The sequence below is a fragment of the Aotus nancymaae genome, unplaced genomic scaffold, assembly GCF_030222135.1.
Source record: "Aotus nancymaae isolate 86718 unplaced genomic scaffold, 86718_ANA_hifiasm-v0.15.2.pri h1tg000002l, whole genome shotgun sequence".
Taxonomy (NCBI): domain Eukaryota; kingdom Metazoa; phylum Chordata; class Mammalia; order Primates; family Aotidae; genus Aotus; species Aotus nancymaae.
The window spans coordinates 56,571,708-56,594,022 of record NW_026988413.1 but is presented as its reverse complement, the minus strand read 5'-3'; the positions used below and the strand labels follow the sequence as shown (position 1 = coordinate 56,594,022).

The window sequence follows — 22,315 nt, the reverse complement described above, 5'->3', positions numbered from 1 at the left end:
ACACATTTTTATTGTGACCTAAGATAGCAGCTGCCAGTTATCACCTCATTAGATTTAAATCCTTTATCACCAAAGTAGGATGACATTTTCTCCTATCACTAGAATATGTTGAAAGATTCTCTGTTTTGAAGGATTCCATGAATTTACCCAAATGTAAAAATTACTGTATCAGATAAGCCAGCCCTAAGTTTCACACCAAGTTCTGATTGTCCACTGTGTGTGTGTGTGTGTGTGTGTGTGTGTGTGTGTGTGTGTGTGTGTAACAGGGTCTGGCTCTGTCACCCAGGCTGGAGTGCGGTGGGGGCAATCTCAGTTCACTGCAACCTCTGCCTCCCAGGCTCAAGCAATCCTTCAACCTCAGCCTCCCAAGTAGCTGATAGTACAGGCACTTGTGCCACTACATCTGGCTAATTTTTATATTTTTAGGAGAGACGGGATTTCACCCTGTTGCCCAGGCTGGTCTCAAACTCCTATCCTCAGGCAACCCACCCACCTTGGCCTCCCAAAGTGCTGGGGTTATAGGAATGAGCCATCATGCCTTGCCCACAATGTGTATTTTACAGGAGAGTGAAGCTAGAAAACAGTGAGATATATCCTCTTTCCTGCTTGCCTTGCTCCATTCATGTATTTATTCAGTAAATATTTATTCGAGCACTATCTACCTCATGCCCTGGATAATTAGCACAGTCGCCTTGGCTACCTTGGAAACATTTTATATGTGATACCGTCTCCACTTAAAAGCTGCTCCCTGCTCTCTTCCACATTGATTATTTCTAAATTTCAACTGAAGTCAAGATAGTGGGATAGTAACCTGTGGGTGCAAAGGTGTCATTCATGACTATACACTAAAAGAGCCTCTCTCCAAAAACTCCAGAAGCAAGGTGGGTTGTGAACAGACTGAGGTATACAGAGAGCATTGATGGTGAGGGTCAGATGATGGCTTTGATAACCTTCAGCAAATCTGCCCTCTGCATACTGATAGGCTCAGTATGTACGACTTTCCTCCTAATTCCTCCATTCCATCTCCACAATGAAGAAAATGGCAGGCAAAAGGACCCTGACCAGGGACTACGTTTGGCAGCATATCCTCTAATCAGCTTCAAATATTTCCTTCCCTCAGTGGTTGTCTGAAACTTCTGATGGCAGAAGTCCTCTTCAGGAGCAAAGTTGCATTTCCTAATCCTCCCTGAGATACACAAAAAGAGACTTCTGCATAAATCTTATCAGGCTAGATACTCCTTATGCAACACCTCTTCACACAGTCTCAGCTTCTAACTCAGGGGATCGCAGCCCTAGCTGCACACTAGGGACACCTGGGAAGCTTTCTATTTAAAAAATGCCAGTGCCTGCGTATCTCATTCTGAAATTATGAATCAGTTGATTTAGGGTGGGCCTGAGTCTTCTGTTTTTGTTTGTTTGTTTGTTTGTTTGTTTGTTTGTTTTTGAAGTTCTCCGGTGCACCTGGAATTTCAAAGCACTGCCACATAGGAACTTACTCTGAAGTTTCTATTCCGTGGTGAGAGGAGAGTCAGAATGCAGATAAGTGAATGTAAGGACAAAGAGATCAGGCAATGGAATCTCATCCTTGAATATCCTGAGCCCTTTACCATTTTAATTTGGAAGCATCTCTCATCAGTAGTCTTCCCCTTCTGTAAAGAGAAAATGGAGTCGTTAAGATATACCCCCTTCAGAATATGACTCTTACTGTCTTAGCTTTTAATAGCTAAAGATTCTCAGCTAACCATGACAATAGACTGGATATAATTAAATAGCAAGAACTCTTGGTAGCTTCCCAACTTCTTCTGTATGGAAGTTAGATGAAATAGCTAGTACTTATCTCACAGAGCCTAAACAATGGGAAGGATGGCATTTGTCATTCACATCTTTTTGTGCACATTGTTAAGATCCCCAAATCCTTACTGAAACAACTTAAAACTCTTCGTTTTGGAAGCATAAGGAAGACAAGTTTCTATTCAGCTACAATCACATTTCTTTGTGGTAAGTCTTTTAGAGCTTGTGAGCATTGTAAGTTTCAAATGAATGACTTCATTTGTGACAATGTAAATGTTCTGCAGCAATTAGCTTATGGTGCTACAGCCATATCCTGCTTCTGCTGCCTGTGTGGCCCAAGGCCTGCCAAACTCATTCACTGGGATTTTCATTCTCTGTGAACTCTGGAAACTCATGTGACCATAAAGCAGGTGGCTACACATTAACTTTTCTAAGAAAATAATTACATGCAGGTGGCAAGTTGGAGGAACTCTATTGTATGCATAACTGCATCCCAGAAAGTTTTGCAATGTATTTTCTAAGGATCAAGTTATGCAGAAACGGATATAGAGCAGATAGGAAACAAGAAAAGTTGATATCCTAGAACATTTCAAAGCTGTTTCTTGGTTTCTTAAAGTTATTGACATCCATGTTTGAAAATAAATGTTTTAAAACACACATTCATCATTTAGTTATTTAACAAAAAAAAAAAAAGGATTTTTCATTCATTGTGTTAGGTGCTCACTACACAAAGATAAATAACACATGTATCCTGTATATAGGAGTACACAATCTAGGGAAGGAAATCAGCATGAAAATTAATCATTAAAATACATTGTAATAAAGTTAGTATAGCCTGTGAAGTTTATTACTGTAAAATTATCATTTAGGATGCTGTATACTACGTCACAGAAATCGCTTTATTCAAAATTGGGAAAGGAATGTCACATAAGACCTAGTAACAGGAATACTATGTCCTTCTAAACAACTGGCTTGAGTGCATCTTAAATACTCTGAATAGTGTAATTGGTGGAATTAGCAACTTAAAAGCTGAAAGCTAATTTGCAACCAAACTCTAGTAAACAAATACGAACCTATTTTATCAATTCTGTCTATTGATCCCCATCTAGATTCAACTAACTTCACCCTAATTTTGTTTACGTTTGTTGTCGTTGTCCTCAAATCCTCTTAATGATGAAGTGGTATATAAGAAAATAAGTGAACAGTGACTATAATCAATAATTATTTGATTGTGTATTTTTTAATAACTTAAAGAATGTAACTGGATTACTTGTTACTCATAGGATAAATGCTTGAGTGGATGGATTTTTTTTTTAAGTGAACAAACTGCAGTGAGAGAAGTCTGTTCAAAGTTTTCTGAGAATCCAAGGGGGATTCTCAGGCAGGAAATGAGGCTGGGAGGGGTTAGGGAAGGAGACATAGGAGAGATAGGAAAAGCATCATCAGAATAACGGCGATGACCACACAACACTTCAATAACAGTAATAAGGAATAACTAGACCTCTAAAAAATTACAACCATGCCTTCATTGTTGGGCTCTTCCTGGGTATCTAAGGGAAATATAAACCTTGTAAACATTTTTCTTATCTTACAGCAACCCATGATGTAGCTATTAATGTCCCCATCTCACAGATAAAGATATTGAAGTTTAGAGAGTTAGAAATTTGCCCAAGATGCGTGAGACTCAGGTTGTCTTGCTTCAAGTGCTGCACCATTTATATACTGAATCCCTTGTGGACAGATAAGAGGTTTGACAGAGTCACTGATCAGAGTAGCTCCAAGTATGTTCAAAGTAGAGGGCACATGTAGTGATGCGGCCAAAGGCGAAGCTGCAGAAATGAGTGAGGGCAAGATCAGGAACAGTATATGTTTAGGTAACGGGAAGGTTTCAGAGGATTTTGGTAAGGAAGTTACGTAATAATGGAGAAACGGGAAAACAGGCATCAAATGCTGGTCCTTCCAAAACAGGATGGCAGTGTTAGGAGTTTACAGGGTGAGAAGCTTTGGAAGCTCACATGCTTTCCAGGCACAGATAATATTAGTTCACTGTGCACCACAGTCATGATGCACAAGACCTTGGTGCACGAGAGCATTACAACAACATTTCACTTCCGGTGACAATAATTTTACATAGATGGTTGTACTTTGAACCTTTTACAAATGAGTTTCATTAACAAAGAGGATTGTTATAAGCACTCCCTTCCTAAACAGCACCAGAGGCCATTAGAGTAAGGACCCAGTGCTTCTAAAGATCCCCCAATAAGGCCTTTCTTATGGAGGAAAAATGATGACAGTGATGGTGATGATTAAGATGATGATGGTGATACAAGCTGGCACTAATTATTGAGCATGCCTACTCAAAGCCATGTGTTAATATTCATTATTTCACTTACTGCTCACAACCACCCCAGGAAGGAGGCATTATGCTGGTATTACAGATTAAGACACTAAAACTCAGGTTCGATAACTCACCCATGGTCATACTGCTGGTCAAGTGGTAGAGCTGGAATTTGAATACAGGACTGATTGACTGCACAGCCTGTAGTGCAGGCAGCTACCTTACCCTGTCTCCCATGAGGAAAGAATTAGATATTGCAGTTGGCTTACCATGTTTCTGGGCACTGCTTTGAAATGATCTGATTCATAGTGTTAGAAAATTGGTTGTTGAGATGTTTCTGCTTCTATCTCTTTTCCTTTCTGAAGCTATAAGTGGTTTGTGTTGGGGCCATGAGGGGTGTACACACACAATAAGTATGTGTGCACTTAACAGTGTGAAATCATATAGCAGAAAGAATAAAACTGTGTAGAGATTCGTTTTAGAAATGAACACGGCCAAGTCCAGCCTTTCCACTTACGAGACGTGATTTAGAGGAAATAATCTGATCTCTCCATGTGTCAGTCTCATTGCCTTTAAAAGGTGAATAATTAGAATTCAAGTCTGTCTTGTTATGAGGCCTCGCTGAGGAAAATTAAATATAGTAACTGGCCAAGGGTTAAGTACTCAGTATTTGTCAATTTCTCCTCTATCCCTTCTCTCCTCTTCATGCTTGCCTGCCATAATTCTATTTCAGTTTCTACAAAGAACCAAAGTCAATATATATGCCAGCCCTCTCATGGGGTGTTTATATCCTAGAGAAAGAGCAACATAGGGCCACTACTAAGCAGGCATGTTGGTTCCTACTCTCCCCACAGATAAGGAACTCTAAAAATCAAACAGCGTGCTATACAGGAATTCACAATTTGCTTAGGCTATAAGCTCTCAGTTTAGCTGGGCCACAGCTGCTTTAAGCCACTCTGTGTCTGATACCTACAAGTTTGCCGTCTCACGATGTAGAATATGAATTCTCTACTTTACACTGATGTCAGCATAAACTGTCCTGTATATGTATTCTGTAATTTTGTTTGTAGACTGCAAACATCTTGGGAGTCTTTCTCCAGGATCCCAGTCTCTCAATTTAGGACTAACTCTAAACAGTGCAGACTCTGGTTGCTACACTCTATCAATGAATTTACCTCCCATTTATCCTGTTGCATATGGCAGCTTTGCAAAGCTCCGATGATGCTCTTTTCTTCAACACCACTCAGTATAAATTTCATTTCTTGACCACTTATTTTTATGCATCAAACTCACCTCAAAGGAACACAGTAGACCAGAAAACCAGTGCACGTTCTAGTTATTTTGGCTGAATCATGCATATTGTAAACAGAATAGCATATGATGGACCCTTTGAGAAATCAGCACTTGTCACAGAAATGTGTGTTGTAGACAGGCCAGCCGAGTCTGGAGCCTGACCGCGTGCTGGGTGAGGCACTTGACTGTAATCAGATAAGGTGATAGAGCCGTACATATAGCCTTTTAAATGACTTTGCCCCACTGTTGTCCTAATTTGAAATTTTCTTTTTTAGCCACATAAATAGAAGAACACAGTTTGAAAATCCTGTCCTGGAAGCAAAAAGGAAGCTACAGCAACATAACATGCCCCACACAGAACTTGGAACAAAGCCCCTGCAGGCCCCAGGTTTCCGAGGTATGATACCTGTCCGCATGTGATGTTTCAAAGGGAAAATTGTCTGTCAAACTGCCTGCTCTTCCAAATATGTCTGTAGCTTGGACCATTTTGAAAAATTGGTTTGCTTTCTCCAGACCCTTCTATTAGCTTTAGCTGGATGTTTGCATTCTCTCTAAACTAATGCCTTTAGCAACCACAGATGAAGTTAAAGCCTCAGGCAGTACCTTGTAGGAATGTACAGCATGTCGCCAGGTAGAGATGAATGGATTTTGCTAGTGGCATTGTAAACTGCAGAGATTCATAGAGACTCATAAGTTTGTCCTTAAAAGGCCAAGCACAAGAATGAGGCTTGTTCTCCTTTGTGACAGTAGACAGCTCCTCATCGACATTACCTAGGCCCAAATCCATCCGCCCCCGCGCTGCCCCGGAGAGGTCGCGCAGCGTGGATGACTTGTCTTACTATCAGCGCGACCCAGCAGGGAGGCCCTGGCTGTTCGGTATGTCCCAGGGCTGCTTGCGGGACTACACCTGGGAGCCACGTAGTGGGATGAGTTGCTGCACAAACTTTTCACAGCTAGTGGGCTTCTAAATAAAAGCACCAAAGAGCCTTTGGAGTCGGGAGGTCTAGGCTTGCCTGCTAATTTTCACGCCATATACTACAGCATAATTAAATGAATGTAAAGGTCTCCTGATGAACTTCTCTCCGGTTATAAACATTAGTTTGATAAAGAAAACAGAAGAAAAGATTATCTATGGTTTTTATTTATGTTTTAAAGAAGCTCTGTTTTTAATAAAGATACACGTGACATGTAAGTGAACAGAAAAAGTAAAAGTCTAAGAGAATGACCCATTTTTTTAGAGTTGATTACATACCACCCAAAATGTAACAAGAAAAGGTATCAAGCATAATACTTAACTGAGTTACCATGTACAATTTGGCTATTACAAATATTAAATCGGATCACCTAAATATAACACATTTTTAAAGAATCATATAAAATATTTATCTGTGATGAAATTTAAAGCAGATATTAATTCCATTTCCTAGTATGACTGTTATTTTTAAAGCACTTATTATGCTTAGGAATATATTTATTACAGATTGTAGCTGGAAAAGCATATTATGTAATAAATTAGCAGGTAAATCTATACAACTGCTTATACAGATTAATCAGGCAGTTGTATGATTTGAATCTATCAACATATTGTTACAAAATGTGTTACCTTTACATTCATAATTATATCTAAAAACATCAGCTTGCCTTTTGCTTGCATTTTAGAGTATACTAAACACTATGGGAGCCAATAGCAATTTATATATCTGGTTATCTTCATAGTATCTCTCAATAGAGGGATGTAAACAAAAGTCAGTCCCACATACAGGTACTCTTTCTAAGCAATCTGGACCTTTGAGTATGTGATCACATTCCACTGCTTCTCTGTTTGCTATACTGTACACGCTGAAATGTGCTCTCGTTCACTTAAAAAAATCACAAGTCCATTTCATTTTTCTACCCTCATTTCTTCAAGGCTTAGTTTAGGACCAGTCACTGACATATACCTCCTACCCGGAATCCTTCATAACAAGAGGAACAGATCCAGATGTGTCTGTATGATTTGAGCTCCTTGGTCCTCTTTCTCTGAAGGCTCTGGCAGCCTGTTGACACAGCCTTTTTTAAGCCCAAGAAGGCTAAATTAATGAATGGAAACTGATTTGACAAAAAGTCTGTCTCCAAACCAAACAGCTTTTTCATCTTTCCCTGGATGCTTGGGACTGCTCTTCACCTGTAGGAAGTTCTAATAGTTTTGCTCCTCTTGCGGTCGCCACCTGCTTGCATTTGCTAAGACCCCACATTTACCCCTGGGATTGTTGCTGCTCAGGGGCTGGCTTTCTCTTGTCTGAGAACTTGCCTTGAACATGGCTTTTTCTTTTTTAACTTATATTGGCCAATGTAGAAAAACCACTCTTCACCCGGGATGCATCCCAGTTGAAGGGAACATTCCTCAGCACCACCCTAAAAAAGAGCAACATGGGTTTTGGATTTACCATCATTGGTGGAGACGAGCCTGACGAGTTTCTGCAGGTGAAAAGTGTGATTCCGGATGGGCCTGCAGCACAGGATGGAAAAATGGAAACAGGTAAGGTCCCTGATGCTTTCGAAAATTGTTTTGCAACATTTTTTTTCTAAAGGCAAATATAAGGAGCTTCTTTTGTGTTTTTATTCAAAAGACAAAGGTCACTTCAGTTTAGGAAAACCATAAAGTATAAATTATGTTTCCCTAAGTTAAAAAATATCAAGTTAATTTGGAAACAATTTTGAATATAATTTTTGCCTTATATTTTTAGACTGCCCTTCTGTTTGCTGGCTTCAGCGGACTCTTGAGATTGACACTTGTCTAATTTATATCTAGAATTTGTTCTTAGGGGTGTAATTAACATTTCACACTTTTCTAACTTATATTCAACCACAATATTTTAAAATCTGTGTTAATCTTATAATATTCTCATGCTAAATCATCCAGGTTAGTTATTGAAATATACATGCTCATCTTATAGAAAAAATTTTAAACTGGTGTAAATTGGTATAGGTCCCCATACAATGTTTTACTATATGGGTATTTTCTAGTCCTTAAAAATTATTTTTCATATATAATTACTCAGATGTCTACTCAAATTATAATTGAAATTTATTTCATGTGGAAATACAGAGGCAAATTGCTAAGGGCAGCAACATATAAAATATGAAAATTGTACAGAGTAAATGAAAAAGTAATGAACAGGGTTTGCTTTCACAGTCTAATTTTAAATTTTCTTGCCTGGCCCATGATCTTGGATAAGTCCCATAACTTTTAAATATTAATTTCCTTATCTAGAAAACAATGAAGAAATTAAATTTGACCTTATGTATTTTAAGTGCTGATTCAAGATTTTTATAGTGTAATTTTTAAATGCCTTAGAATATATTATAAATTACAGTTAACACATCTCTAAAGGAATATACTCTATCACCATTGTAACATTTTTTGCATTGATTTAGTTTATGATATCGACTTTCTGAAAATGTGTTCTAGTATATACAAAAATTAGAGAATTACTTTGGAGAAAGAGTTCTGCTATTTTTATGACCAAAGCATATACGAATTATTCTTCCATAGGTTTTAAAGTGGTTTGTGTATAGAGAAACAACACAAAATTGAGGTGTTCATCTGACATTTTTCATTTTAAATATCACAAATGCTATATTGCCATTTACCATAGAGTTTCTGTATAAATAACTTTAAGGTATCCTCATATTTGTCTCTGCCACTCACTTGTGAGTAATAATGCGTATAATAGATGTCATATCTCCTTAAAAGTTGAGACGAAGCTTCAAAACTAACTCACCATGTTTCTGAACACTACCGTTATAAAAGTCACATGTACGTAATTTTCTCCTAGAGTGAGTCAGAGGGTGTCCACGCTGCCATTCATTTGGTGATATTTTACTAAGCGTCCACATCTTCATGTTGCCAAAACCCCACAAACATCAAATGTTTCATCAAAAATTACCCTATTGCCTACAGTTAGGATAAAAGAAAATTATGGGACTAATACCATCTTAGGAGAGGGGAAAGGCTCCCCATTGCTTTTGAACTTCAGTGAAATATTTCACAAAACTATTTCTTTCATAAGAAGCATGTAGTTATTTTTCTTTCCACTATGTTATGTTTTAAAACTGGGAGAGACTTAATTCAGTGTAAACTTAAAAGACAAAATACAAATATTTGCGTAGAAAATCTTTTTTCTTTTTTACTCATTTTGCTAGTTTGCCACACCCACACAGTCTCAGTTAGCTTTATTCAACCACAAAGTCAAAGCTTTATTTAGAATTTAGCAGACTGTCTTCATTTAAGATAGTCACAGAGCAGGTCCTAGGGGAGAGAAAAGAACCAAAGATTTGATTCTGTTCACCATCATGCATTTTTAGTCCTCTGTGCATTTAACTTGCTAAGCACCTCCCTCTCATAGTCATTGCAGTGCAACAGGGCTATAAAAATGGGAAGAACACAGTCCTGTTTCTCAAGGCGTTCAAATCTAGGAGAGGCCACAGGCACGTAAACAAGTAATTGTAACAAAATAGAATGGGTCCATAGTCACCACAATACTGGCACAAAGTCAGGCGAGTAGAAGGATTGAGAAACAAGTTTTTGTTTTTGTTTTTGTTTTTTTTTTTTTTTTTCAAGAGACGGGGTTGTGGTATATTGCCCAGGCTGGACTCAAACTCCTGGGCTCACGCCATCCCCCTTCCTCAGCCTCCCAAATAGCTGGGACTCCAGGCATGCATCATCACACCTGGCTAAGCAACAGAAATTTTTTAAAGTATATTGCTAAGTTCATAATTTTATTAGGCTCTTATGGGGATGATAATGTCTCTCATTGGATAAGAGTTTATAAAACAAAAAGTAAGGCTTGTTAAATATTCAAAAAATTTAAAATGTTTACCTGTAATTGTGAGATAATTTAAAATCACATGTAAAAACACATTTCTTTGACATCCCACATGTTATAATAGAGGGACTGGTTCTTCAGTCCAATTCAGCAAATATTTAGTGAATGTGCCAGACATTTTGCTAATTACTAGCAAATCCCAAATTACTAGGGATGTAAAAATGAGATAAATGTTTCTGTATTCAAGAAGTTTTCCAGTGACATGTTAATGAATGTTTATATCAATGCAATAATAAAAATATGTACGTAAGTACGACAGTAGTTCAGAGGAAGAGGGGATCAGTTCTGCTGGGAGGTGCTTAGGGAAGACTTCAAAGAGAAGATGATGTCTGAAAGAGTTTTGAATGATGAATAGGTATCTGCTAGGAAGACAAGAGAGAAAGATCATGGGAAGAGGAAACAGTACATGCAGAGAGGCACAGTAGTAAGAAATGCCTAGAAAAGGGGCTATGCTGTCACCATGTACATTAATGTTTCACCTTTAATGTGGATTCATGGTGAAGTGTAGAGCAAAATGATAATCATAAATGGTAAAGACGAACTACTTAGACTTGTAGCAAACATCAGAGAGCAGTATAGAGTCACATATCCTCAAATTTAAAAAGCCAAAATATCAGAAATACACATATACCTGTAATTAAAACTATTCTCATAGAAATTTTCAACTAATTTTTAGCCTATTTGGCATAGAGGTTTACTCTGTGGCTAATATTTTGTTTACTTATATGTTCCTGGAACCTAAAAAAGTGCTGGGCAAATAGAAGGTTCTCATAAATACTTCTCGGATGGATGGATGGATGGATGGGTGGGTGGATGGATGCTCTTATAAACGAAGAAATGAAATTTGAATAGGCTGAATTCCTCTTTTACAGTATAGCCTAGTCAATGCTAATTGGACAATGTAGCTGACCACTAAGCACAAACAAACCAGTTTTTCAGTTTCTGGATCAAATTTAAAAGACAAGTACACGGAAAAGACAAAATTAATATTCTTTTTTACTATGACTTTATATATCCAGTGAACCTCAAAAATTAAATAATAGATACTACAGATATAAAGGATAAGTCATTGGTATTTAAAAGGTGAGCAGTCTCATTTGACATTGAAATAAACATGAAAATATTTTAATCAACTTCTCCAGCTCTAGGTAATCTCTCATTTAGGCAAAGAGATGTCAGTAGTTTGTATAGGCACAAAGGAAAATCCATTGTACCAAAAAGTTTGACCCAGGGTCCTGTACAAGAGAAACAAGGGTAGAGTTGGGAATTATTTCTTTCCTAGTTGGCACTGACTCCTGGGAAGGGATGGAGAACAGGGGAAAATGAGGGCAGTGTGCCTTTGGCTGCTTTTTGATAACTATTTGAACCAATCCCAGTGGTCCTATGATGTTCCAGAAGGTTTCTCAGGAAGAATTACCATAGTGCCCAGAAACCCTCTGAGTTCTGATTATTAAGTATTCTACACATCCCAGCAATCGTTTGTAAACACCAGAGACCCTGATTACATTCTTTAAAGTATTTTAAAAATCAAGTTTGATGTAACATGGCTTACACAGAAACCACAGAGTCTGACAAATAGTTATTTATCTAACATCCTTCAGTTAAAAAGCTTCTGTCTTTACATGATGTTTTGTGCTTTTCCCCAGGCTAGTTTTTGAATCAAAGCATGTGGTTTGCAATATATACAAGAGAGAAGAGAGCTAACTAGCTTCATGAAGTGCTTCCATAAGCAGGGGTTGAATTATGAAGTAACTCACAACCTGTTCATTTTTATTTGCCCTCTTTTAGTATTTATCCATTTTATTAGTAAAATCACAAGAAAGTATCCTGAGAGAAAAACATGCGAGCTTTTTAGCATTCTTCATTTCCTCTTCTTCTTTTCTTTTTTCTTCTTCTTCTTGTTTCCTTCTTCTCTCTTCTTTCTTCTTGCTTTTCATCATCTTCTTCTTGACAAAGTCTCACTCTGTCACCCAGGCTGGCGTATAGTGGCACAATCATTGCTCACTGCAGCCTCCAGCTCCTGGGACATCCTCCTGCCTCAGCCTCCCAAGTAGCTGGGACCACATGCTTGTACCACCATGCCTGGATAATCTCTTTAAAATTTCTATAGAGACAAGGTGTCACTTTGTTACCTAGGCCGTTCTCAAACTCCCGGCCTGAAGCAAGGCTCCTGCCTCAGCCTCCCAAAATGCCGAGATTACAGTTCTGAGCCACCATGCCCAGCCAGTCCTAGAATTCCTTAGACCCTGGTGCTTCTCCACTTGAGCGGATAGATGTTACTGCTCTTTTACTGGCTGCTACCTCTGTATCTGTGCTTCTAAAAGTAAGGGCACAAGATTAACTTTGTAAGAACTACTTGGAGAGCTTTTTAAAAATACAAATTCCTGTGCCCCTAGACCTACTGATTCCAGATTTCTAGAAGTAGTGTTCAACAATATGCATATATATATATATATATATATATATTTAATTGTTGAAGCAATACATGTACATGGTAAATAAAAAGGATTAACATATGTATAATGCTTAAAATGTCTCCATCCTCTCCCTTCCCACCCTCTAGACCTATATCCCAGAGACAATGGGTTAATTTATATTCTTTTAGATATTTCTTTTGGTAGCTACCTTCACACTTCCAATGAATATGCTTATACAGTTGGCTTGATTTAACAGTTTAGACATGACCTTTATTTAATTTCTTTAAGAAAGAAATGAAGCTTTAGCATCTTGTAACCCTCCTACATCCTTCCAATAGAGTTTTACAACTAATTTTAGTGAAATTTGCATAGTGTTTGAATTATTATGGCTTTGTACATTTTTCACTGAGCCCGGCAATGTACTATAAATATATTGTTTCCCTTAAACATCTTTGTGGAGTTTTATACTTTCTTTATTGCAATTTCTTTCTTAAAATATTCATATTTTCCCCCAAAAGTGTCATCGTATTAGGTACTATGGAGGTTCTTTTTTTCTTCTGGTCATTTTTTTGTCGTCCTACCCCTGTCTAGTAGGGTGGTAACATGGCTGACACTTAGGGACTTGGCATTGTATCTTTCCCAAACACAGTCCACTGTTACTCCTCTCCATATCCTCTTTTTCTAACATATCTTTATTTTACTAGAGTGTGGTGCTCACATGTCTAATGATTCCAGATTTCCATATTTAATTGTGAAATCCTGTAAAGCTACTCGGGAGTCCAACATTTGTGGCAGAGTTTGAAGACTAGTCAGGTTTTTTTTAGGGTTATGAAGCAGGAACAGAATATGAAAGTCTAATCTGTTCTATGGGGCCTTTTTCTTTCTGTTTTGGAGACACCCTCATTCTCTGACTTGGGTGTGTGGTGGGAGTCGTGCATGAAGGCAAATGGCCGGCAGATCCTCCATATATTCGCATCAGATGTTTCCGAATCCCTGGCCCTTCTGGGGTTCTGTGGAGCAACTGAGGGTCCTTCCTGTCCATGCTGCCCTCTCAGCCAAGAAGACACCAGAACCAAACTGAGAAAATTCTGTAAAGTGTCAAATGTTAGTAAATACTTAGGTAAAACATTTTAGGTTTTGCAGACCAGATGGTCTCTGTTACAACTGTTCAACTCTGCTATGGTGAAAGCAGCCCTAGACAACGTGTAAACAAGTGGGTATGGCTTCGTCCCAATAAAACTTTATGACAAATACAGGTGGCAGCAGGTTTCGCCTCATGGGTCTTAGTTTGCCAGCCCCTGCTCTGGTATATACTTTCCAAAGTCGTGATACCTCTGCTGTTGTGCCTTTATTGACATTCCATATTCTAGATTTCTCTTCCATTGTCTTGTCTTATAACAGTCTTTCTCGGAGTCTCCTCACTGCTGCAGGTTTATCTATTTTAAAGTCCTTGTTAAAGAGAAAGATTTGTGTTCAATCTGTTATCTTGAACCAAAAGTCTTCAGTATCTACATGATATGCCCAATGGAGTATGAGAATGACTGCCTGTAGTAGTAGCAAGAAGATTCCTTTCTCACCTACTGTACAGCTTTGCAAACACTCTCCATCCTCTCCTCCCCTTCTCCCATCCAAGCCTATGCTCAGAACTGCTTGGAAGGAGTGCTTGTGAGTAACAGTGGGGATTAACTTTTGTGGTAGAGACTAAGGGCTTCTATCTAATAGAAAAGAACCCAATCCTTCCATTTATCTTTCGTATCAGTCACATTAAGTGGCTTCTAGAAATAGTCTAAGACATCGGAGTATGAGCAGTTTCTCACTTTGGGGAGTTTTAGCACCGTTTCAGGATACTCTATCCTGTAGCATTATTATCTGAAATCTTGTTTACCCTTTTACCCTCTCAGGAAGAGTGAAGATTAACCTGAGGCCCGTGTGGATGGTGATGGGCCTGCTCTCACAGGAGCGGTTACTGCCTCTCTTCTTAGTGCTGGCCATTCCATGTTGATTTTCCAGCTATTAGTCACCCAGCAATTCCCCACTCCACCCCAGCCCCGTGTTCTTTAGCCCTTCCTAACCATTCTAAGTTCCCTAGCAGTTTACTAAAATTTCCTGGTTGCTCATTAAACATTTCCTGAGAAAGAGCTGCAAGAAAGCCTAAGAGGTCATTTGAAAATGTTTTCTGGCTTGCTTTTCCACCACTTCATAACCAGCCTATATCCAGAGCAGGCGTCCTTTTGAAACCTGAGCACACGCTGAGGTGGGCTCTCCCCACAACTGCCCTATTTAGAAAGTCTTAGTGAAACAGCCAGCCTTTCATCACTGCCCTTTGTCACAGCCAGGTGTTCACATTTAGGTAGTATAAATTATTTAGGTGGTCTGTCAATTGCCAGAAGCAAATGAACTAATCAGAGAAATGTAACTTTTCTACTTTTTTGACGTACTTGTTTAGTTTTCTATCGCTGCCTAACAAACTATGCCAAACTCGAGTGATGTCAAAGAACAGTAGATCATCAGCTCATGATTCTGCAATCTCACCTAGGATCAGGTGGGTGGTTCTCTTCTACTAGACTCACTTCAGGACTCATCACCCAGGTGCAGTCATATGAAGCTCTCCTGGGGCTAGGATGCACAGGATGCCTTTACACACACTTGATGCCTTCACTCACACTTGATGCCTTCACTGGGATGGTTGGGACACCTAGGATCTTGCCAGGCATCTCTCTACAGTCTCAAAAACAAGGTAGCTTAGGGTAACCAGAAAGCAAAAGGGAAGGCTGTGATGCCTCCTAAGGCCTGGCCTGGATCCTGAAGAGCGTCACTTTCACTCCACTCCACTGACTTATGTGGTGTCAATCATTTAGGTGGTCTGTCAATTCCTGGAAGCAAATGAACTTATCAGAGAAATGCAACTTTTCTACTTCTTTTGATCAGAGTGAGTCATAGGTCAGCCTGGATTCAAGGAAAGGAGAACCTTTTGGTGGAGAAGTCACAAAAAGCTTTTACTAATCTTTATCTACTGCAGTATGCTTCTTGTGGGTGCTTTATTTCAGAGTTCTCTGAGTTTGCGCAAACTCCCCTGAGAAAAGTACCTTTCACTTTTATGGGCACTCTGCCTTCTCACAATCTTGCTGGTACAGAGTGTTGATAATTTTTTCCTTTCAGTTCTCTGTAGTGCTAGCAATAAATAATAGTGAATCATAATACCACATCCAAATATTATAAGCAGTAAAACCACCAGGTCTCTAGCTTTATCTTTCTAATAAAAATAGAAGTAGTTGTTGGAATTCAATTTTTTTTTTATTGCATTTTAGGTTTTGGGGTACATGTGAAAAACATGCAAGGTTGTTGCATAGGTGCATACGTGGCAGTGTGATTTGCTGTCTTCCTCCCCTTCACCTATATCTGGCATTTCTCCCCATGCTATCCCTCCCCAACTCCCCACCCCCCTACTGTCCCCCCCACTCCCCACCAACAGACCCCAGTGTATAGTGCTCCCCTCCCTGTGTCCATGTGTTCTCATTGTTCAACATCCGCCTATGAGTGAGAACATGTGGTGTTTGATTTTGTGTTCTTGTGTCAGTTTGCTGAGAATGATGGTTTCCAGCTTCATCCATGTCCCTACAAAGGACGCAAACTCATTGTTTTTGATGGCTGCATAGTATTCCATGGTGTATATGTGCCACATTTTTCCTGTCCAATCTATCATCGATGGGCATTTGGGTTGGTTCCAGGTCTTTGCTATTGTAAACTGTGCTGCAATAAACATTCGTGTGCATGTGTCCTTATGGTAGAGCAATTTATAATCCTTTGGATATATACCCAGTAATGGGATTGCTGGGTCAAATGGAATTTCTATTTCTAGGTCCTTGAGGAATCACCACACTGTCTTCCACAGTGGTTGAACTAATTTACACTCCCACCAACAGTGTAAAAGTGTTCCTATTTCTCCACATCCTCTCCAGCATCTGTTGTCTCCAGATTTTTTAATGATCGCCATTCTAACTGGCGTGAGATGGTATCTCAATGTAGTTTTGATTTGCATTTCTCTAATGACCAGTGATGATGAGCATTTTTTCATATGTTTGTTGGCCTCATGTATGTCTTCTTTTGTAAAGTATCTGTTCATATCCTTCGCCCATTTATGAATGGGCTTGTTTGTTTTTTTCTTGTAAATCTGTTTTAGCTCGTTGTAAATTCTGGATATCAGCCCTTTGTCAGACGGGTAGGCTGCAAAAATTTTTTCCCATTCTGTTGGTTGCCAATTCACTCTATTGACTGTTTCTTTTGCCGTGCGGAAGCTGTGGAGTTTGATTAGGTCCCATTTGTCTATTTTGGCTTTTGTTGCCAATGCTTTTGGTGTTTTGGTCATAAAGTCCTTGCCTACGCCTATGTCCTGAATGGTTTTGCCTAGGTTTCCTTCTAGTGTTTTTATGGTGTTACATCTTATGTTTAAGTCTTTAATCCATCTGGAGTCAATTTTAGTGTAAGGTGTCAGGAAGGGGTCCAGTTTCTGCATCTGCATATGGCTAGCCAGTTTTCCCAACACCACTTATTGAACAGGGAATCCTTTCCCTATTGCTTGTTTTTATCAGGTTTGTCAAAGATCAGGTGGTTGTAGATATGTTATGTCACCTCCGACGCCTCTGTTCTGTTCCATTGGTCTATATCTCTGTTTTGGTACCAGTACCATGCTGTTTTGATTACTGTAGCCTTGTAGTAGAGTTTGATGTCTGGTAGTGTGATGCCTCCCACTTTGTTCTTTTTGCTTAGAATTGACTTGGCTATGCGGGCTCTCTTTTGGTTCCATATGAAGTTTAAGGTGGTTTTTTCCAGTTCTGTGAAGAAGGTCATTGGTAGCTTGATGGGGATAGCATTGAATCTGTAAATTACTTTGGGCAGTATGGCCATTTTCACGATATTAATTCTTCCTAACCATGAACATGGAATGTTTCTCCATCTGTTTGTGTCCTCTCTTATTTTGCTGAGCAGTGATTTGTAGTTCTCCTTGAAGAGGTCCTTTATATTCCTTGTTAGTTGTATTCCTAGGTATTTTATTCTCTTTGTAGCAATTGTGAATGGCAGTTTGTTCTTGATTTGGCTCTCTTTAAGTCTGTTATTGGTGTATAGGAATGCTTGTGATTTTTGCACATTGATTTTGTATCCTGAGACTTTGCTGAAGTTGCTTATCAGTTTCAGGAGATTTTGGGCTGAGATGATAGGGTCTTCTAGATATACAATCATGTCGTCTGCAAATAGAGACAATTTGACTTCCTCCTTTCCTAATTGAATACCCTTTATTTCTTTTTCTTGCCTGATTTCTCTGGCTAGAACTTCCAGTACTATATTGAATAGGAGTGGTGAGAGAGGGCATCCTTGTCTATTGCCTGATTTCAAAGGGAATGCTTCCAGTTTTTGCCCATTCAGTATGATATTGGCTGTCGGTTTGTCATAAATAGCTTTTATTATTTTGAGATACGTTCCGTCGATACCTAGTTTATTGAGAGTTTTTAGCATAAAGTGCTGTTGAATTTTGTCGAAGGCCTTCTCTGCGTCAATTAAGATAATCATGTGGTTTTTGTCTTTGGTTCTGTTTATGTGGTGAATTACATTTATAGACTTGCGTATATTGAACCAGCCTTGCATCCCCGGGATGAATCCTACTTGATCATGGTGGATAAACTTTTTGATGTGCTGTTGCAATTGGCTTGCCAGTATTTTATTGAAGATTTTTGCATCTATGTTCATCATGGATATTGGTCTGTAGTTTTCTTTTTTTGTTGAGTCTCTGCTGGGTTTTGGTATTAGGATGATGTTGGTCTCATAAAATGATTTGGGAAGGATTCCCTCTTTTTGGATTATTTGGAATAGTTTCAGTAGGAATGGTACCAGTTCCTCTTTGTATGTCTGGTACAATTCGGCTGTGAACCCATCTGGGCCTGGGCTTTTATTGGGTGGTAGGCTCTTAATTGCTGCCTTGACTTCAGACCTTGTTATTGGTCTATTCATGGTTTCGACTTCTTCCTGGTTTAGGCATGGGAGGAGGCTACTGTCCAGGAATTTATCCATTTCTTCCAGGTTTTCTAGTTTATGTGCATAGAGTTGTTTGTAATAATCTCTGATGATGGTTTGAATTTCTGTGGAATCTGTGGTGATATCCCCTTTATCATTTTTTATTGCATCTATTTGGTTATTCTCTCTTTTCTTTTTTATTAGTCTGGCTAGTGGTCTGTCTATTTTGTTGATCTTTTCAAAAAGCCAGCTCCTGGATTTATTGATTTTTTGTGGGGTTTTTCATGTCTCTATCTCCTTCAATTCTGCTTTGATCGTAGTTATTTCTTGTCTTCTGCTAGGTTTTGAGTTTTTTTGATCTTGCTCCTCTAGCTCTTTCAATTTTGACGATAGGGTGTCAATTTTAGATCTCTCCTTTCTTCTCATGTGGGCACCTATTGCTATATATTTTCCTCTAGAGACTGCTTTAAAGGTGTCCCAGAGATTCTGGTATGTGGTGTCTTTGTTCTCGTTGGTTTCGGAGAACATCTTTATTTCTGTCTTCATTTCATTGTTTATCCAGTCAACATTCAGGAGAAAGTTGTTCATTTTCCATGATGCTGTGCGGTTCTGGGTTGTTTCTGAATTCTGAGTTCTAACTTGATTGCACTGTGGTCTGAGAGACTGTTTGTTATGGTTTCCGTTCTTTTGCATTTGCTGAGGAGTGATTTACTTCCAATTATGTGGTCAATTTTAGAGTAGGTGTGATGTGGTGCTGAGAAGAATGTATATTCTGTGGATTTGGGGTGGAGAGTTCTGTAAATGTCTATTAGGTTTGCTTGTTCCAGGTCCGAGTTCAAGTCCTGGATAGCCTTGTTAATTTTCTGTCTCATTGATCTGTCTAATATTGACAATGGTGTGTTGAAGTCTCCCACTAGTATTGTGTGGGAGTCTAGGTCTCTTTGTAAGTCTTTAAGAACTTGCCTTATGTATCTGGGTGCTCCTGTATTAGGTGCATATATATTTAGGATCGTTAGCTCTTCTTGTTGCATTGATCCTTTTACCATTATGTAATGTCCTTCTTTGTCTCTTTTGATCTTTGTTGCTTTAAAGTCTATTTTATCAGAGATGAGAATTGCAACTCCTGCTTTTTTTTGCTCTCCATTTGCTTGGTAAATCTTCCTCCATCCCTTTATTTTGAGCCTTTGTGTATCCTTGCATGTGAGGTGGGTTTCCTGGATACAGCACACTGATGGGTTTTGGCTTTTTATCCAATTTGCCAGTCTGTGTCTTTTGATTGGGGCATTTAGTCCATTTACATTTAGGGTTAATATTGTTATGTGTGAATTTGATCCTGTCATTTTGATGCTAGCTGGCTGTTTTGCCCATTGGTTGATGCAGATTCTTCATTGTGTTGATGCTCTTTACCATTTTGTGCGTTTTTGGAGTGACTGGTACTGGTTGTTCTTTTCTATGTGTAGTGCCTCCTTCAGGAGCTCTTGTAAAGCTGGTCTGGTGGTGATGAAATCTCTGAGTACTTGCTTGTTCACAAAGGATTTTATTTTTCCTTCACTTATGCAGCTTAGTTTGGCTGGATATGAAATTCTGGGTTGAAAGTTGTTTTCTTTAAGGATGTTGAATATCGGCCCCCACTCTCTTCTGGCCTGTAGGGTTTCTGCTGAGAGATCTGCTGTGAGTCTGATGGGCTTCCCTTTGTGGGTAACCCAACCTTTCTCTCTAGCTGCCCTTAGTATTTTCTCCTTCATTTCAACCCTGGTGAATCTCATGATTATGTGCCTTGGCGTTGCTCTTCTAGAGGAATATCTTTGTGGTGTTCTCTGTATTTCCTGGACTTGAATATTGGCCTGCCTTGCTAGGTTGGGGAAGTTTTCCTGGATAATATCCTGAAGAGTATTTTCCAGCTTGGATGCATTCTCTTTGTCACATTCAGGTACACCTATCAAATGTAGATTAGGTCTTTTCACATAGTCCCATATTTCTTGTTGACTCTGTTCATTCCTTTTTACCCTGTTTTCTCTAATCTTGCCTTCTCATTTTATTTCATTGAGTTGATCTTCGACCTCTGATATCCTTTCTTCTGCTTGGTCAATTTGGCTGTTGAAACTTGTGCATGCTTCACGAAGTTCTCGTGTTGTGTTTTTCAGCTCCATCAATTCACTCATATTCCTCTCTAAGTTGTCCATTCTCGTTAACATTTCATCAAGTCTTTTTTCAAGGTTTTTAGTTTCTTTGCATTGGGTTAGAACATGTTCTTTTAGCTCACAGAAGTTTCTTATTATCCACTTTCTGAAAGCTGATTCTGTCATTTCATCACACTCATTCTCCATCCAGTCTTGTTCCCTTGCTGGTGAGGAGTTGTGCTCCCTTGTAGGAGGAGAGGTGTTCTGGTTTTGGGTGTTTTCATCCTTTTTGTACTGGTTTCTTCCCATCTTTGTGGATTTATCCACCTATCGACTTTGTAGTTGCTGTCTTTCTAATTTTGGTAATTTTAAGTCTGTGGCAGCTGAACTCATAAACCCCCTTTTCTTCCCCCCAGGTGTTCTGTCCCAGGGAGTTAGGGCTTTATGATTTTCCGCTGTCTTGCTACCGTTTTTCCTGCCCACAAGGTGGCAGCCTAGTCACACTCAGCCTGCAGAGGCTTCGCTGAGCTGCTGTAGGCTCCACCCAGCTTCCGTGTGAACTTCCCTGCAGTCCTGTTTATATGGGTGTAGTTAGAACTGCTTCCGCTATGCTGGCCCGCCCCTGTAATGATGGAGTCTCTGTAGTGGTGGGTTGTCTTGGTTACGGCAAATTGCCCTGGGAACTGCAGGGTGTTTCCCAATGGAGGACACCCCTCCTCCACAGAGCTGGACCGTCCCGGGTTCAGCCGTGTTTCCGGTGGTGCCCTCTTTACCCGGGAATCTCTTGGCTTGACTCCCTGCCTCAGCTCCCCTTGCTGGCCCAGAGGGGACCCAGTCTTGTTCACTCTGCACAATGAGCTGCTGCCCCATCCCAGGTGTTGGCCGAGCGGCCGTGCCGGTCCAACCAGCGGCGCTGGCAACCCGTGGCGCTCCTCCGCCTGTGAATCTCCTGGTCTGTGGGCAGTAAAAATCCACTGCCCTGTGAGCCACTGCGTCAGCCGAAGCAGCGGCTCTGAGATTCATGGCGCGCCCTTGCCTGGGAGTTCCTGGCTTGACTCCCTGCTTCAGCTCCCCTTGCTGGCTCAGAGAGGACTCAGTCTCTCTCGCTCTGCACAAGGAGCCTCTGCCCCCCGCCCCAGGGCGTAGGCCGAGCGGCCCCGCCGCTGAAACCAGCAGCGCTGGCGACCCGTGGGGCTCCTCCTCCTGTGAATCTCCTGGTCTGTGGGCAGTAAAAATCTGTCTGGAAATGTGGCGTCCACTCACCCTCTGCGCCTTCTCTCGGAGCTGCAATCCCGAGTTCCTCCTAACCGGCCATCTTGGATCCACCCCCCTGGAATTCAATTTTTTAAAAAAGGTTTTAATCTAGCAAAATATTCATACTCACATTCGTTTAAATAATTTTCTAAAAATCTCATGATATAACATCATTTTGCCTGTTTAGACATTTATGAACTTTGGGTGGTAATGAAAACATTTTGGTCT

General features: G+C 39.8%; 1 protein-coding gene across 6 annotated transcripts in view; it reads left to right on the top strand.

Moving 5' to 3' along the window:
- Window positions 1-22,315, top strand: part of MAGI2 (membrane associated guanylate kinase, WW and PDZ domain containing 2) — a 1,459,815-nt gene that overhangs the window by 1,125,976 nt on the left and 311,524 nt on the right. For 4 of the 6 annotated variants that reach the window (XM_064374946.1, XM_064374954.1, XM_064374969.1 and 1 more), the window contains exons 8-10: window positions 5,698-5,819; window positions 6,170-6,298; window positions 7,758-7,940. In XM_064374946.1, coding sequence (XP_064231016.1) covers window positions 5,698-5,819; window positions 6,170-6,298; window positions 7,758-7,940 — 434 coding nt within the window. The remainder of the gene's footprint in view (window positions 1-5,697; window positions 5,820-6,169; window positions 6,299-7,757; window positions 7,941-22,315) is intronic. The other 2 variants (XM_064374940.1, XM_021667866.2) reach the window with 1 other exon arrangement.